At 25.3% G+C, this 16,959-nt stretch overlaps 4 protein-coding genes across 4 annotated transcripts; 1 reads left to right on the forward strand and 3 right to left on the reverse strand.

Annotated features, from left to right (window-relative positions):
- Nucleotides 1-128: 128 nt before the first annotated feature.
- LOC127069154 (uncharacterized) lies at nucleotides 129-4,055 on the reverse strand. Its single transcript, XM_051005899.1, has 7 exons — nucleotides 3,426-4,055; nucleotides 3,010-3,234; nucleotides 2,645-2,856; nucleotides 2,214-2,536; nucleotides 1,869-2,117; nucleotides 810-1,751; nucleotides 129-637 (listed from the first exon to the last, which is right to left on the reverse strand). The coding sequence occupies exons 1-7, from the start codon at nucleotides 3,552-3,554 to the stop codon at nucleotides 441-443; spliced, it is 2,277 nt and encodes a 758-aa protein (XP_050861856.1). The 5' UTR covers nucleotides 3,555-4,055; the 3' UTR covers nucleotides 129-440.
- Nucleotides 4,056-4,361: 306 nt separating this feature from the next.
- Nucleotides 4,362-5,460, reverse strand: LOC127069066 (60S ribosomal protein L36). Its single transcript, XM_051005742.1, has 4 exons — nucleotides 5,340-5,460; nucleotides 4,867-4,993; nucleotides 4,647-4,781; nucleotides 4,362-4,504 (listed from the first exon to the last, which is right to left on the reverse strand). Exons 2-4 carry the CDS (start codon nucleotides 4,990-4,992, stop codon nucleotides 4,418-4,420), a joined length of 348 nt encoding a protein of 115 aa, XP_050861699.1. The 5' UTR covers nucleotide 4,993; nucleotides 5,340-5,460; the 3' UTR covers nucleotides 4,362-4,417.
- A 1,103-nt stretch (nucleotides 5,461-6,563) lies between these two features.
- On the forward strand, nucleotides 6,564-15,310 carry LOC127069058 (xanthine dehydrogenase). The gene is made up of 25 exons (XM_051005728.1): nucleotides 6,564-6,812; nucleotides 8,301-8,445; nucleotides 8,556-8,613; nucleotides 8,695-8,791; nucleotides 8,890-9,125; nucleotides 9,198-9,442; nucleotides 9,554-9,695; nucleotides 9,774-9,941; nucleotides 10,027-10,103; nucleotides 10,180-10,386; nucleotides 10,462-10,646; nucleotides 10,749-10,862; nucleotides 10,946-11,087; nucleotides 11,191-11,487; nucleotides 11,589-11,711; nucleotides 11,846-12,201; nucleotides 12,299-12,473; nucleotides 12,560-12,751; nucleotides 12,826-12,971; nucleotides 13,055-13,232; nucleotides 13,313-13,441; nucleotides 13,529-13,771; nucleotides 13,925-14,179; nucleotides 14,306-14,473; nucleotides 14,576-15,310. The coding sequence occupies exons 2-25, from the start codon at nucleotides 8,305-8,307 to the stop codon at nucleotides 14,618-14,620; spliced, it is 4,119 nt and encodes a 1,372-aa protein (XP_050861685.1). The 5' UTR covers nucleotides 6,564-6,812; nucleotides 8,301-8,304; the 3' UTR covers nucleotides 14,621-15,310.
- LOC127069065 (partner of Y14 and mago) lies at nucleotides 15,090-16,724 on the reverse strand. Its single transcript, XM_051005741.1, has 3 exons — nucleotides 16,481-16,724; nucleotides 16,029-16,125; nucleotides 15,090-15,927 (listed from the first exon to the last, which is right to left on the reverse strand). The coding sequence occupies exons 1-3, from the start codon at nucleotides 16,509-16,511 to the stop codon at nucleotides 15,453-15,455; spliced, it is 603 nt and encodes a 200-aa protein (XP_050861698.1). The 5' UTR covers nucleotides 16,512-16,724; the 3' UTR covers nucleotides 15,090-15,452.
- Nucleotides 16,725-16,959: the final 235 nt, after the last annotated feature.

Consider the following 16,959-nt stretch of genomic DNA (forward strand, 5'->3'; position numbering starts at 1 on the left):
TATAATTATATAAAACAATTAAATTGTATACGTTAAGATAGGTTAACAAAAATTAATGCAATCACATTGTAATAAACATTATTACGATGAAATAATTATAAATTAATGATTTGTTTTTATCATTGTATAATCATTCATATATACACAAATGTTCAATATGTATAATATATATTACTATAATACTTATATAATTTACTGAAAAAAATAACACAAAAGTATAATAATATTGATAAATTTATGCTAATGCCAACATCCACTGATTTATTTAAAATTACAATGTTTTAATATTGTCCTAGAAAAAACGCATAAATACTCCAGATATAGGAATATTATGTTACATACATTTCAAAGGACAATTCAATAGAAGAATATCGACAATACTACAGTGATGTTACTTAACATAAAGGCTGTTTATTTTTATGGTATAACACTGAAAGCAATCAAAGTTTCCGTGGTCTTCCTCTTTTTCTAAGTGTTGTAATCTTTCGGGCTGCTTGCCGAGTATTTCGTAATTTCTTTTGTAATGTATTCATCCCAGTAAATAATTTGACATTACTATGCATTTTCAAATGACGTATAAAAAGTATTCTTGATTTTATTAGCTTCTTACAAATTTGACATCTTCGGATTTGCTTTTCTGTTAATGGTTAAAAGGTACATAAAAGAGGTTATGCTCATATGTAAATTTACACTATACATATATATATATATATATATATATATATATATATATATATATTAAGTTGTGAAAATATAAACAAATATAATTTAACTTTAATCTGATTATATAAAAATTTATATAACTTTACCTGGTCTCTTTGTATCATGTTGTAGATAATGAGCATTTAACGAAGCTGCACTTGAAAACCATCTTCCACAATCCTTGCAACATAATTTCTTAGTTTCCCATGAATAACTCATACTTTGATCTTTTTTTCTTTTTGTTTTTTTATGTATCCTAACATTTTCTTTAGTAATATCCATAGAATATGATTCCTCAGAATCTGGCTCACCTGAAGATTTACTAGATATACGTTTTTTCTTTTGTGAATGTTCTAAACGTACATGGCGAGCTAAAGCAACAACCACTTCGAATTTTTCCTCACATATTTTACATGCATAAAGTTTTGTGTCTTTTTTTTTATCAACATTATTTACATGATTATGTTTTTGAGGATCTAATTTAATTACATCAGATGATGATTTAGAACAGACTCGTGAATGAGTATCTAAAGCTCGTTTTTGTCTGAACCGTCTCGAACAAAATTCACATTGCAAAAGAGTCCCTGTAAGTTTAGAAACATTTTCTTTTGCTTCATCTTCCGAGTCTCCTACCATTATGACATCATTTTCTTTGTCACTAGAGTATTTATCCTTATTTTCATCTATAGTTATTTCAACAATATTCTTTTTTATAGGTGACATGCTTTCTTCTTCATCAAGATCTATATTAATAATTTCAATTTCTCTTTGCTTCATTCTCATTAAATTTTTTGAATTATTTTTTTTTCTGTGATATACAGATTCTGAAGTAATTCTTCTTTTTTTACCTTTTGTTTTTATATTCTCGTTTCTGTTTTCAGTTGGCAAAGATGCCGGTTGTATGATTATTTCAGAATCTTCTCGGTTTACTGAAGTTAATTGTTGTTTACGAGATCTCTTTGCTTTGCATTCCGTATGTATTACTTTGGATTGACTACATTCTACTGATTCCTTACTTGTATTTAATCTATCTGTATGCAACTCTGTGCCTGTTAAAAAAATATATATACATATATATATATATCATTAAATATATAAAATCTTTTATGTAATCAATATTCGTATTTTATAAAATATTTGTCAATTTAAAAAAGGAAATATAATACCATTAGAAATAATAGATTTAGAGCAAGATATTCCTAATCTACTTGATTCATCTTCTACTTTTATTGTTTTCTTGAATGATTTTCTTGAAAAAGTTTGTCGTTCAGATTTCATATTTTGAAGTGTTGTTTGAATTTCATCAAATGTTAATTCCGAATCAGATTCATTGTCTTCGAACAAAATATATTGCACTGTTGATTGTTCTAACACTTCCTGGTTACTTTCTATGTTTTCATCAACAGAGGAATCACCTGTAAAATATACATAAAATCAATATAAAATTAAGATAAAATATTATAGAATGTAATAATTAATAATTATATGCAGAATGAGATATTGTTACATACCTAATTTCACAGCACAATTATCCATCATTACATATGTTACATTCGAGTCTTCAGACTTTGCATTCATATCTATTGGAACATCAAGTTTTGCATCAATTTCTTTTGATAAACATGAATTCCTGATCCATGAGGATTGATGTTCTTTTATCTGATAGTTATTCTGAACTATATTTTTTCCAATATCATTTTCTGCTTCATGATTTAACAGACATTCTTTCGAAAACAGCATCGAAGATTGCATAGTCAATAAATGTTTTTTTATTTGCGATGGTTTTTTTACTGTTCTTACAGCACCTTCACCTATTAATCTTTCCACATCTACTCTATAAATATAATTGTCTAATAAATAGATGTCTGGTACATTTAAATGAATCATTCCTTTATATTGATTTACATGAATAATTACTTAAATGTACATTTAACATACATACTTCATAAGAAATTGAAAATTTGTTGGAGGTTCACCAGATTCATCATAAAGAGAGACAGCAAAAATATCCTCAGAATCCTCAACCGCATAAAGTGCTAATTGTTGGCCAGCTGCAGTAACAAATGTTGCAATTGTTTCATCATCACCTTGAGATTCATCATCAGTGTTACTAGAATATTCAATTGTTGATTCTTCCTTCACCATATTTGGTAGCTATTTTAACATATAAAAAATAATATATAGATTTTAAGATAGTGCATATACTAAAAAAAATTATCCTGTGATCAAAAAAATTGATTAAAAGAATTACAATAATCCATATATTTATATTATATTTATAAAAAAAATTTGGCATAATGTACTTACCATAGAAGATTGTTTATCATTATTTTTACTTAAATCTTCTTTAGTATTAGAAGCTGTAGAAGAAATTATAGAACAAGTTTCTGCGCAATCCGTTATTTCTTTATTGCCTGTATTAATATTCTCTTCAGTAGATGTTGGTATATCTTTTATATGATAGTTACAATCTTCAGGAACTTTTTGATGTGAATCCATATTTTCATTTACTTCAATTTCTTCTCCGACTACCTACATAACATTTTTTTAATTTATTTTGATTATTATGGATCTATATATAATATATATGTTAAAGATTTATTTACAATTAATAGAAACAAATTCCTATCATTTCTCATTGCTGTATTAGAAATACTATTAAAATGACTAAATTGAATTGGATAGAATATCAATATGATGGAGTAATGTACTTGTACAGTTACCATGTTATCTTCCACAGTGATACATTTATCCAATATCACAAATTCAGTATCCTTTCCATAATTTTCCGAACACGATGTATTAATAAGTTCTTCTGGAGTAATCTTTTCATAAATATTTACGTCTTCCATAATGGAAATATCAAATATTCTACATCGTTCATTAGTTTTTATAACTTGTCCTTTTTAGTAACGTTGAATATGCATGTTAACATTAAACACGTGCTCATACATGTTTATATGCATATACATAAGAAAAATTGACCGATACACGAGAAAAAAATTTAGATAATTATATATTTCAATACGCATATAACGTCGTATACGTAAAATATAACAGAGAGATATTATGGTTATGATCATCAATGGCAAACTGACTTTAATACAATTCTAACCAAACATCTATATAAAAATTATATTCTTTAATCTTTCACATAAAGTTTCATTAATTGTAACGTGATAAATGGTTTTTAATACTTTTTTATTATGACAATAATTAGACTACATAACATAACTTTTACGCAAGATTCCACTATACTTGATTTCCTGTTATCGGATTGGTTGAAATGTTTTTTCGTTATCCAATCAATTCTTTTTGTGTAATCTTACCAAAATATTTATCGATATGCAGTGTTCGTCCTATCTTTCAATTTATAACTATATTTATAGAAATAAAATATACATTTCGTAATACTTCCTTAAAAAATTCAATTTGAAATAAAAAACTTATAGCGTCATTTTTACAAATAACCTAAATTATCTCACACCTTCTACAACTGTTCAATAGTCATATAAATTACTTAAACTTTTGATATATATATATATATATATATATACCATGACTGATCGTTATAAATTCATTAAACATAAAAAATTATAATCTTAATTACTTTGATTTAAAAGTAAAGAATGTTCGTTTATATCAGTAATAAAACAGAATTTGGAATTAAAGATATATTTTAATAATGCATATGAGATACATTAATTTTATGGAATCAATGATGTGCACCTGCTTTTCTCATTTGTACAAGAATATTTCCAAGTTCTTCACGTTTCCTTTTGGCTCGGATATGTGTACCCAACTGAAATAGAAAATGAAAGTAAAAAAACATATACTTCATAGATTAATATATATTTCATATAATAAATGTAATACATTTTCTAAACAAATGTAATAGTAATTAATCAATCAAATTCTAAATAATCAATTAAATTATTTCTTACCCTCCTTTTCAGAAACTTTAATGCACGCTTATCTTTCGACACTTTCAGCAATTCCATTGCACGTTTCTCATATGGAGCATGTCCAGTTACCTCACGTATCAAGTCTCTGACAAATTTGCTGTGCTTTGTTTGTCTCTGAAATTATGTATTAATTATTAGTTATATAGTAGTTTATTAATTAACATATCAATACACATTCATATATTTTTGTATTTTATACCCCCTTCAATCTGGATGGTCGTAGAATAACAGTTTTTTCTTTCTCTGTTTTGCTTTTTGCCACTCTGATAGTAGTAGTTTTATGACCCCTGTTGAGGCCAACAGCTAATTCATATCTTGGAGCCATCCTATCCAATAATATACAGGTTATATGGATAATGGAACACACAATAAAGCTAAACAATATGTCTTTATTCTTAATAACCGTTAATTAAAAATAAAAATAAAAAATCTAACGAATATAGAATAATTTTTATAAACTATTATACAAAGAAGAGATATCAATTATTATCGTTAAAAGAAAATCTACACTAAACAACGCTCTTATTGAAATTCTTAATAATTATACTATAATCGTCGTAAAACAATATTATCAAATCAACAATGTAATAAATGAACACAATATAATAATTTAATGATTTAATATCCAATTAAGAAGATGATCAAGATATTTCACGATATATCAACACAAACCTTCACTTATTCAACGAGCTACTTTTGCGAGGACATGAAGTAAAGAAAGACAAAGAGCCATAGCAGTGCTACCAATCATTTTTTCCCTTAAAGCATATACTGCCTTGTGGTTTTTGTTTGCTACTATCAAATATTATTAAAAAGTTTCATAAAATATTTATCACATGTTTCATTAATTATATTTGACTTATTAGATATTAACTTTGACTTATTAAATATTAAAATAAGTAATCAAAATATATAAATTATTATATAAAATATTAGAAATTTCACTAGATATTCTACGAATAATGTTACTAGAAAAATATTATTATTGAAACACATCTATGTTTGTAATTTTTTTATGGAATATGTTATCATGATTATTTCATTTACAAAAGATTTTTTAAAGAATGTTTATATAAATATATATATTTTTAAAGTAAAATATATATAACATTATTCAATAACTTATTTTATCATATATAAATGTTCAATTTTAAATTATTTGAATTACTTTTTTCCTATATTGTTAATATTATTTTCACTGATAATTACATCAAAAAAAGAAAAAAGACATTTTTTGTTGGTCTTATTGTAGATTCTTAACATATGAAATGAAAAAAATATGAAATGAAAGTGATAATAATCATGAAAATAGAAGGTTATTAATTTTATCAAATTTGTACATAATTCTTTAGATCGTATTATGGTTATGTATTATATATCACGGCATATGCATAAGTCATATATCTATTGATTCATTTTTCTTATTTATCTGTATTTTACGTATTACGTTATCGAAAGGAAATGATAAAATCTTTGAAAAGAAATAAAATATCAGAGATATTAAGAGTCTAGTAAGATAAACGCGATTTGAGTTAATGTCAAATGAAAAATCATTTACTTATATAACAAACTGGAATGTTATAAAATACGAATATATATATATGTATATATATGAATATAAAAAATTGATTATGAGATTGTATGTATATGTACATACAAAAAGAAAAATCATATGGAGAATGTCGACATCGTTTACGTAGTAACATACGCAATGACAATAGAAAATAATACTTATACAAAAAACACGATAATTTTGTGATAGCCTTGTTTACTCATTTCTTGAAATTGTTAAAAATAAGTATTGAAAAAAGATACGATAAACTCAATGATATTGATTAAAAGGCGCAGTATGGATATAATCTACATATCTATCTTATATCGTAATATTTTATCGTATCACAGTAATAAACATAAGATACTTCTGAGTCGAGCTGTGGACGTTAATCAATCAAGCTAAAGTAGGGAGAATATTACAATTACAGTCTCTAACATGTCAGTCTCTCGGTGAACTTAATATATTGTGCATACCAAGTTTATGAATGTATAAAAAAACCATTGTAATATTTTATCATTCGTAGTTATTTTATTCATAGTAAATTATTTTATGTATTTGTACGTCGGCAAGTATTAATTTAATTATCAAAGGTAAGTCTATTATTATATTTTCGTAGAATTTATCATAAGTTAATAAGTTAAATATACTACGATATATATAATAGAATATGAAATAAGATGTTTAAATGTCGCTATAAAAATTGAAAACTGTTGTAAGAAAGTTTCTTTCTTGATTTAATTTTTCCTTTTACATCTTTTTTTATTTATTCGTATCAATGAAAAATATGATATTGTAATCAGCGTAGAATACTTTTTAAATACAAATTTCTTATACAAGTCTTTCTCTTGGGCGCATGCTCATATGCGCGTATTACGCGATTCTATTTCATCGTCAGTATAAATTAATGCACTTCTTTTTTTTTTTTTTTTTCATTATTTCCATTCAATAATTTACCATTTAATTTGTTTTGAATCTATTATTAAAATTATCATTACTATAATTAATTTAATTGAAACGTATCAAAATGATTATTTTGAAAAAATATGAAAAATATATATATATTTATTTAAAGATTACAATTTTTACAAATTTTCATCAAGCTATTATATCTATATAAATGATAATGGTTTATATAACAGAGATGAATTACAAAGAATGATTATGAAACTGCAATTGTGAATAATAATAATAATAATAATAATAATAATAATAATAATAATAATAATAATAATAAACTAATAATAATAATAATAATGCCAATTATATTATGCAGTCTATATAAATGAAATACACATTGTGAAATTACACATTTTTATATTCTAATACATTTATCATAAACTTATCTTATTTTTATCTGGTTCACAAGTGTTTGTTCATTACTCTATTACTATATCAGGGGAATAACTTAAAATAAGTAGAAAACATGGATTTTATCTTATTGGCTGATTTGTCAATCGATCAATCTTGTTATTTTGAATAAAAAAGTACAAAGATATAATGTCAAGAAATGATTAATTAATGAGATACTTAAAAAAAATGTTTTTTGTAGTTTATATATCTTTCTTTTTAAGGAAGTAGATCTGTAATAAGCCATGTTTTTTTTGATCCAAGTCAAAAAAAGTTAGGGAATAAATATGAATTGTTCAAGATGAACTACATATTCATAATCATATATTTTTTTTGCAAATATTATTCTTATATAAATGCATAAAAACATATATCATCATAACATAAAATCATAAATAACCAAATTTGTGTATTCACATTGAAATATCCTGCAAATATTTTTTGTACAGAAGTTTATAAAACACAAAAAACACAGTAAAAATAGAAGCACAATACATGTATTATTACTAATAATACAAATTAATTATAAAAAGATTGATGAAAATAAAAATCTATTAAATATTATATGATGGTACTATATTTTTTTTTAGTATTAAATTTTTAATAAACTATAAGAATTACTTTAAAAATTAAAAATAATCCAGGATAATTTCAAGGTTGAAATATTAACATTATAATATAGATAAAAAATATTGGCATAACTTTGCTTATAAAAAATATAATTTTTATAGAATAATGAAGCGTGCTATAAATGGAACAGTGAACACTATACATGATACCAATCACAAATTGAAAATACGCAATGGAGGAATTTCTAATGATGAATATAAGCAGCTTACAGTGAATACTCTTGTTTTTTATGTAAATGGAAAAGAGGTAAATTATATCTTAAATTAAGTAACAACCAATATAAATTATATAAAACAAAAAATATTATAAATGATGTTATAATGTAATATTAGATTTACCAAGTTTAATTAATTTAGGTATTAGATGATAAGGTAGATCCAGAATGGACTTTGCTGTGGTATCTTCGCAATAAATGTATCCTTATTAATATCAATATATAAAGAGAATAATATATGACATAACACTAACTATAGAACCTTAACTATATAAATATAGTACATTTAATTGGAACCAAGTTAGGATGTGCTGAAGGTGGATGTGGAGTATGCACAGTCATGATTTCAAAATACGATCATAGAACTAAATCTATTGTGTATCCTTTTATTTCTTCATTTAAGATAAAATATTGAGACAATATTAATTACATTAAAAACTAAATATTATTTTCTTAATTTTTATATATATTAATAGTCACTTAGCAGTAAATGCGTGCTTATTTCCAATATGTGCTGTACATGGTTTGGCAGTGACTACAGTGGAAGGAATTGGTAGCATCAAAACAAAATTACATCCTGTTCAAGAACGAATAGCTAAAGCACATGGCTCCCAATGTGGTTTTTGTACACCTGGTATCGTTATGTCTATGTATACTCTTTTGAGAAACACACCAAAACCTACAATGAAAGACTTAGAAATTGCATTTCAAGGTAAAAACATTTATTAATTAATGTATAATGAAATATAAATTTGATAAAAAATTGTATATGTACAATTTTTAGGTAATCTATGTAGATGTACAGGATATCGACCAATTATAGAAGGGTTTAGAACCTTCACTGAAGAATGGGAACAAGCACAGTTGGCAAATCAAATACCTAAAGAAAATGGATGTGAAAGAGTTTGTTCCATGGGAGATGCTTGCTGCAAGAAAGCATTTTCATCTGAACCTACTGAGATTTTTAATTCTAAAGATTTCTGTCCATATGATCCTTCTCAAGAATTAATATTTCCACCAAAGTTACAAGTAAAGTTATTTGAAAATTCAATAGTTCTTTTTAATTGCATTTATTTAGTTTATGAGTTAATTTTATAGAGATTCAATATATTTTATTAATAACAATATTTGTATTTATAGGTCTCTTCTTATCTTAATGAGCAATACTTAATATTAAAAGGAAAAAATGTAACTTGGTTTAGACCTATAAATTTAACACAATTACTTACTCTTAAACATGAGTATCCATCTGCCAAAATTGTAGTTGGAAATACAGAAGTTGGTTTGTATTTTTTCTTCGTTTTATTTTAATTTCATATATAACATAGTTACTATATTACATATTTAAGTTACATTCCAGGTGTGGAAGTAAAATTCAAACATTTCCTTTATCCAATAATTATACACCCAACACAAATAAAAGAGCTGCATGAGATTACAGAATCCAATGATGCATTAACAATTGGTGCAAGTATAACTTTGAATGAATTACAAAATGCTCTTAAGCATTATATCAAAATAAAACCAGGTGAATTATTATTTCTAAATATTAAAAAAAAAAAAAGAAAAATATATATTTTTTTTTCATATATTTAATATAATTATTCTTTTAGATTTTCAGACAAGAATTTTTACAGAGATAGTAAAAATGTTACATTTTTTTGGTGGTAAACAAATTAGAAATGTAGCTGTAAGTTTTTATAATTTTTTTTATTAAATTTTTAAGATCATAGTATCTATGATTTAAATAATATTATAATGTGCAGTGTGTCGCTGGAAATATAATAACTGGAAGTCCTGTATCAGATTTAGTTCCAATATTTGTAGCTGCTGGTGTAAAATTAGTTCTGCATAGTTTAAAAAAAGGATGCAGGACAGTACTATTAGATAGAAATTTTTTTACTGGTTATCGGAGTAATATTGTAGAGCCCGAAGAAATTCTTGTTTCAATTATAATTCCTTTTTCTTATAAGGTAAGAACAAGTTAAAATTACTACAAAAGTTGTAATATATAAAATATAAAAGATTATGTGTATCTTCTTTTTTAGAATCAATATTTTATTGCTTATAAACAAGCAAGAAGGCGAGATGATGACATAGCAATAGTGAATATGGCTTTTAATGTATTTTTTAAAGATCAAACTCGTATAATAGAAAAAGCATATTTATCATTTGGCGGAAAGGCGCCAACCACTACTATGGCTCTTCAGACGTGTAAAAATATAATTAATAGGTTTGTCAAATCAGTATTTAAAATCTATCAGTTTCAATAATTTTCAATGTTTTGTACATAATGGGCAATTAATGAAATAATTAATAATTTTTATAATTTTAGAAAATGGGATGAGAATATATTGGAGATTGTATATGATTCATTACTTAGAGAAAATGATTTATCAGACAATGCTCCTGGTGGAATGATAATGTATCGTCGTGCTCTTACACTAAGGTATGTTATATAAAGTATATTATATATACAATAAATAATGAAAAAATTATTATTTCTATAAATACATTTATATCATATTTCAGTTTGTTTTTCAAAGGATATTTACATATAACTAAATGTTTATCGATAAATTCGTCAAATATAGAGCCACTTCCAAGTGAAATAATAAGTGCATCAGAATGTTTCCATTATAAACCACCAAAAAGTTCACAATATTATCAAATTGTATGTACATATAAAAAATTTATTAATTCAATATATAAATATCTGTTAATAATGTTTGCTGAGATTTTTGTATCAAAATCATTATATGTATGAATATATATAGGTACCTGAAGAACAAGCTCATACTGATTTATTAGGACGACCAATTGTTCATACCAGTGCCTTTAAACAAGCAACTGGTGAAGCAATTTATTGTGATGACATGCCTTCAGTTAATGGAGAATTATACTTAAGTCTTGTGTTGTCAACAAGATCACATGCAAAAATTTTAAAAATTGATCCATCAAAAGCTCTTGAGATGGAAGGGGTTGAAGCATTTTTTTCTGCAAAAGATATTCCTGATGATAGACGTTGGGTTGGACCTATTGTATATGATGATGAAGTATTTAAATCTGATAAGGTAATTTGAGAGTGAAATTTATGTTAAAAACAAATTATCTAATGTGGAAACATATGATATATGTTTCATTATATGTCAATACATGTATCATTTTTTTTCAGGTCACTAGTCAAGGACAAGTTATAGGTGCAATCGTTGCAGTTGATCAAGTTACAGCACAAAAAGCTGCAAGAAGCGTTATTGTGGAATATGAAGATATACAACCCTTAATTATATCTATAGAGGTTAGTAATAATAAAATATAACAATCGTTATATATTTCTTCTTTCTTAATATTTTTTACATATATATAGCTGAATGTGTATGTATCAACTAAATTTTTCCTTGAGGCTTGTAATGTTATAATTTATTTTTTTAGGACGCTATTAAACATAATTCATTCTTCTCTGATTTTTCAAAACGTATTATTAAAGGAGATGCAAAAAAAGCATTTGCAGAAACTGATTATATATTGGAAGGTGAAATACATACAAGTGGACAAGAACATTTTTATTTAGAGACAAATGCTGTTATTGTTATACCAAAAGAAGAAGATGAACTAGAAATGTTTTGTGCACATCAACATCCTTCTGAAGTACAGAAGCTTGTTGCTCATGTCTTAAATGTGCATCTAAATAGAATCAATGTCCGTGTTAAACGACTAGGAGGTGGTTTTGGAGGAAAAGAATCTCGTCCACATATGCTTGCTATACCAGCTGCACTTGCTGCACATAGGTGTGTACGTTATTAAAGGAATTAAAAATAAATTCATAAAATCTGTATGTTAATTTTAACATAAAATAAAATGATATATGTTCTCAATTTTTGGCAGATTGCGCAAACCTGTGCGTTGCATGCTGGATAGAGATGAAGATATGATGATGATGGGCACACGACATCCATTCCATTTCAAATATAAAGTTGGATTTAAAAAAAATGGTTTGATAGATGTCTTGGAAATACATATATATAATAATGCAGGATATTCTGTTGACCTCTCTGCATCAGTAAATAATCTTGCATATTAATTATGAAATTAATAAAGGCACATGAATATCTTATATAATAAATAATATTTTCAATTATTTTGTAGATATTAGAACGTACAATGTTTCATTTTGAGAATTCCTACAGAATACCAGTGACACATGCATATGGTTATTTATGTAAAACAAATTTACCTTCTAATACTGCTTTTCGTGGTTTCGGCGGTCCGCAAGGCATGTTTGCTGCAGAAAACATTATTAGACATATTGCTGAATTTTTAGAAGTTGATGTTATAAAGGTATTACATTTAAACAGATTCATACTTATTAAACATGCTTAATTATATGCTTAAAAAAATAATTTTTTTTACAGATAGCAGAATTAAATATGTATAAAGAAGGAGATTTAACTCACTATAATCAACAGCTTCTTCGTTGTACCTTAGATCGTTGCTGGAAAGAATGTTTAAGTTCTGCTCATTATAATGAAAGAAAAGTTGCAGTTGAAGAATTTAATAAGTACGTATCTGTGTGTGTATGTTATATTTTATTATATTCTTGTTATATTTATTTATTAATATTGTATTTAATTTGTTCTATAGACATCATAGATATAAGAAAAAAGGATTAGCTGTTGTACCTGTGAAATTCGGAATTTCATTTACTACTTTATTTTTAAATCAAGCTGGAGCACTTGTTCATATATATACTGATGGTTCTGTTTTAATTAGTCATGGAGGAATTGAAATGGGACAAGGTTTACATACGAAAATGACTCAAGTACTTATTAATATTTATTTATAATTGATGTAAATTTATTAATAATATAATCTTACTATATCAAATACATTAAATATTAGGTTGCAAGCAGAGTGTTAAAAGTGAATCCAGAAAAGATCCATATTGTTGAAACTGCTACAGATAAAGTACCAAATACTTCTGCCACTGCTGCAAGTTGTGGATCTGATTTAAATGGCATGGCTCTCATGGTATTTACATATAAATCATAAAATATATGAATATATTTTCCTTTAATGTACTTTGTAATTACTTACACAACTATATTTTGTTTTCAGTACGCATGCAATGATATTATGAAACGATTGAAACCTATAATTGATGATAATCCAAATGGCACTTGGGAGGAATGGATAAAGAAGGCATATTTGAGTAGAATCAGTCTTTCAGCAACTGGATTCTACCAAACTCCAAACATTGGCTATTCTTTTGTAACTAATTCAGGAAATCCTTATAATTACTTTACTTACGGCGTTGCTTGTACAGAAGTAGTGATCGATTGTCTTACAGGTGATCACCAAGTATGTATCGTTTTTAACTTAACCATATCATTTATTAGATTAATTTTTAATAGTTATTTTGTCCAAAGTTTTTTTTCTTTTAAATATATTCTACAGTGCATATATAAAATTGTATAATATATAAAAACTAATTGGTCGTATATATCAAAATAGATACTGAGGACAGATATCGTGATGGATGTAGGAGAAAGTATAAATCCTGCTATTGACATAGGTCAAATAGAAGGTGCTTTTACCCAAGGTTATGGATTATTTACATTAGAAGAATTGATGTATTCTCAAACTGGATATCTTTATAGCAGAGGACCTGGAGCATATAAAATACCAGGATTTGCTGATATACCACAAGAATTTAATGTTTCATTATTGAAAGGTGCTCCTAATCCTCGAACTGTTTATTCTTCAAAAGTATGTATATTTATATATATATATATATTTATTTATTTATTTATTTATTTATTTATTTATATATATTCAATATATATATATTTTTCTTATTTTTTTTCAACTTGTAATATCTGAATATATTTTCAGGCTATTGGAGAACCACCTCTGTTTTTGGCATCATCTGTCTTTTTTGCTATTAAAGAAGCAATTAAAGCTGCACGTAAAGATATGAATATTTATGGTCATTTCAGATTAGATTCTCCTGCAACTGCAGCGCGTATTCGTACAGCATGTGTAGACAACATAATAATGAAGGTAATATAATGTCAATGATATGTGTCTTTGTTTTACTTATCCTATACATTTAAGTATATATATATATATATATATATATATATATTTTTTTTTACTTTACAGATTCCAGAACCCAATCTGAATGTACAATGGAATAAAATTCCATAATCCATAATTTTTATAAAAAAAAAAATTTTATATATTTATATCTAATATCTGTACACCATACATCATTGTGATATATGAAGTATGTTGTCTAAAGTGTTTGTTTTAAACGTATTATAATCATATTACCGTATATATCGTACCATGATTAAAAAATTTCTTTGATTTTAGTTACTGTTATTGCATATGATAACTATTGTATTTAACACATTTAACGTATATACTTATATAAAAAAAGGTGTATTGGTGGTACTAAAAAAGTAATATTGAGAATATATATATAATATAATCATTGATTTATGATATAACTTTGTCACAGGACATTATAAAAATTGTGTAATGTAAAAGGTACACCAGTCTTAACGATGCTTTGTCAGAAATATGTTTCTTAAATCTAAGATATTTTAATTTAAAATTGTGTCAAGTCTGATGTTTAACAATATGAATCTTATATCTAATTACAAAACTCTGGTTGTATATTTTACTAGTGTTACAGGTGTATTATTCTTCAATAAGTTTTAATGGTTTTACAAGGTGGAAAATATTGTGATGTATTCGCATAATACAATGTATATTACAAGGTGATTTCTTTCATGCAGATATATATCTATTTTAAATTGAATGTTTTTTGTAAATTACATTAATATTATTTATTGCAAGTTGCAATAAAAAATATAATATGCAACATAACACTATTTTGCAATTATTATAAAAGATAAACGAAATGCATGCTACTATTATTAGATACTAATATACATACATTATATATTTCTTTTGATAAGAAAATAATAAACATCACAATTTGATTCATACAAATATCTCAAACAATTGCATTTTATACTTTTGCTTCTAAAGATTTTATTTCTTTCATTATTTCATTCTTTCTTCGCATTTTTTCTAAAATCTCCTTTTCTGGATTTTTTAATAAACCACTTTTTATTTTTTCTTCCAATGCCTCAATTTCTCTTATCTTTTTACGAAGACTCTTTATTCTTTTTTCTGTATCAACAACTGTTTGTGTTTGATTTGTTTTATTTACCTCATTACTCAATGCAGATACTTTATCTTCAACTTTAGCTTGAGAAATAGTAGTTTTTGATAATTCTTCTATTATAATCTCTGTATTTTTATTTTTACTTTTCTTCTTTTTCTTCTTATTTTCTGATTTAGGTTGTGTACACATTACACACTTTGTTGCTTTAGCTGCCAAAGCTTCTTGTTTAGCTTTATGTTGAGCTATAAACTCTGGACTTGCTCCTACTGGATAAATAGGTTTGTTCTTTATAAATTGTTTGCCTTTACTTTCATATCTAGAATATAATAAAAGTTAGTATATATTAGAATATTAGAATAAGTAATATAGATTTCTTTTTAATTTATTATTTTTAATTTATTCAAATATACCACATACAATGGAACTTCTTCCTGTGGTATATATCCATCTTTTACACGACGTGGTTTACGCCATGTACCATCTGGACGTTGACTGGCTGGAATAAATGTTCCGCCTATAAGACAAATACAAGATACAATGTTCAGAAAAATTATAAATATGATTTGAACAAATAAGAACATAAATTTAATGTTTTAAATTCTTATTAAATTGTTAGTAAATTTGTTGAAAAAAACTAACATTAATTAAAACAAAAAATTAAAATTAAAAAGAATTTACACATTGGATAAATAATGATATAAAAAGTTATGTAGGAAAACTGTAAACATTTTTGAGGTTAAAAGCAACAAGTTTCGTAAAAAAAAAATTATATAGAAAAGAATAGAAGAAATTGTTGAGGTTACAAGCAAAAAGATTTTGTAAAATATAATGCGAAAATTCAATAATATATAAAAAAAAGTCATAATAACCTTGTTCATCCTTTATATAAGTAGACGCCATGATTATTCCACACGACTGGTAGTGTGTGTTCAGACTATTTTTATTATAATTCTAAAAACTTTCTACTATCCTCATGTTATGATATAACTGTACTAACTGTACTTATTGTAACCACTGATTTGGTATATGTGAGGTTTTTGGAGAATTCATATGTCAATATATTTCCTCAAATTCTGTTTACATAGGTCCGAGATCTCTTACGGTATATAATGGTAGTAATATACTATAATATTCTATAGAGTAATATATATCAATAAAAAAGGTAGTATTATATATAATCTGATAATTTATGATAGCATAACGTAATTATCATAATCTGATAATTAAAATATTTTTATGAAAGGACGTTATATATATATAGTATGTATTGGCATTGTTAGATTATATATTTCCGGTCATATAGCAGAGGTTATTTTTCATCATTTATTTCGATCTTGAATGGTCGATT

The sequence above is a fragment of the Vespula vulgaris genome, chromosome 14 (assembly GCF_905475345.1).
Source record: "Vespula vulgaris chromosome 14, iyVesVulg1.1, whole genome shotgun sequence".
NCBI lineage: Eukaryota > Metazoa > Arthropoda > Insecta > Hymenoptera > Vespidae > Vespula > Vespula vulgaris.

Excerpts from the sequence above, each read along its gene's own strand:
- LOC127069154 (XM_051005899.1), bottom strand. The coding sequence starts at position 3,554 with ATGGAAGACGTAAATATTTATGAAAAGATTACTCCAGAAGAACTTATT. Across the intron at positions 3,235-3,425 it reads TCACTGTGGAAGATAACATG|GTAGTCGGAGAAGAAATTGA; the intron begins GTAACTGTACAA and ends AATGTTATGTAG. Across the intron at positions 2,537-2,644 it reads AATTTTCAATTTCTTATGAA|AGTAGATGTGGAAAGATTAA; the intron begins GTATGTATGTTA and ends TTATATTTATAG.
- LOC127069066 (XM_051005742.1), bottom strand. The coding sequence starts at position 4,992 with ATGGCTCCAAGATATGAATTAGCTGTTGGCCTCAACAGGGGTCATAAA. Across the intron at positions 4,782-4,866 it reads GACCATCCAGATTGAAGGGG|AGACAAACAAAGCACAGCAA; the intron begins GTATAAAATACA and ends ACATAATTTCAG. Across the intron at positions 4,505-4,646 it reads TAAAGTTTCTGAAAAGGAGG|TTGGGTACACATATCCGAGC; the intron begins GTAAGAAATAAT and ends TTTCTATTTCAG.
- LOC127069058 (XM_051005728.1), top strand. The coding sequence starts at position 8,305 with ATGAAGCGTGCTATAAATGGAACAGTGAACACTATACATGATACCAAT. Across the intron at positions 10,387-10,461 it reads TAATTCCTTTTTCTTATAAG|AATCAATATTTTATTGCTTA; the intron begins GTAAGAACAAGT and ends CTTCTTTTTTAG. Across the intron at positions 10,863-10,945 it reads CGTCGTGCTCTTACACTAAG|TTTGTTTTTCAAAGGATATT; the intron begins GTATGTTATATA and ends ATCATATTTCAG.
- LOC127069065 (XM_051005741.1), bottom strand. The coding sequence starts at position 16,511 with ATGGCGTCTACTTATATAAAGGATGAACAAG. Across the intron at positions 16,126-16,480 it reads TTATATAAAGGATGAACAAG|GCGGAACATTTATTCCAGCC; the intron begins GTTATTATGACT and ends TTTGTCTTATAG. Across the intron at positions 15,928-16,028 it reads CCACAGGAAGAAGTTCCATT|ATATGAAAGTAAAGGCAAAC; the intron begins GTATGTGGTATA and ends ATTATATTCTAG.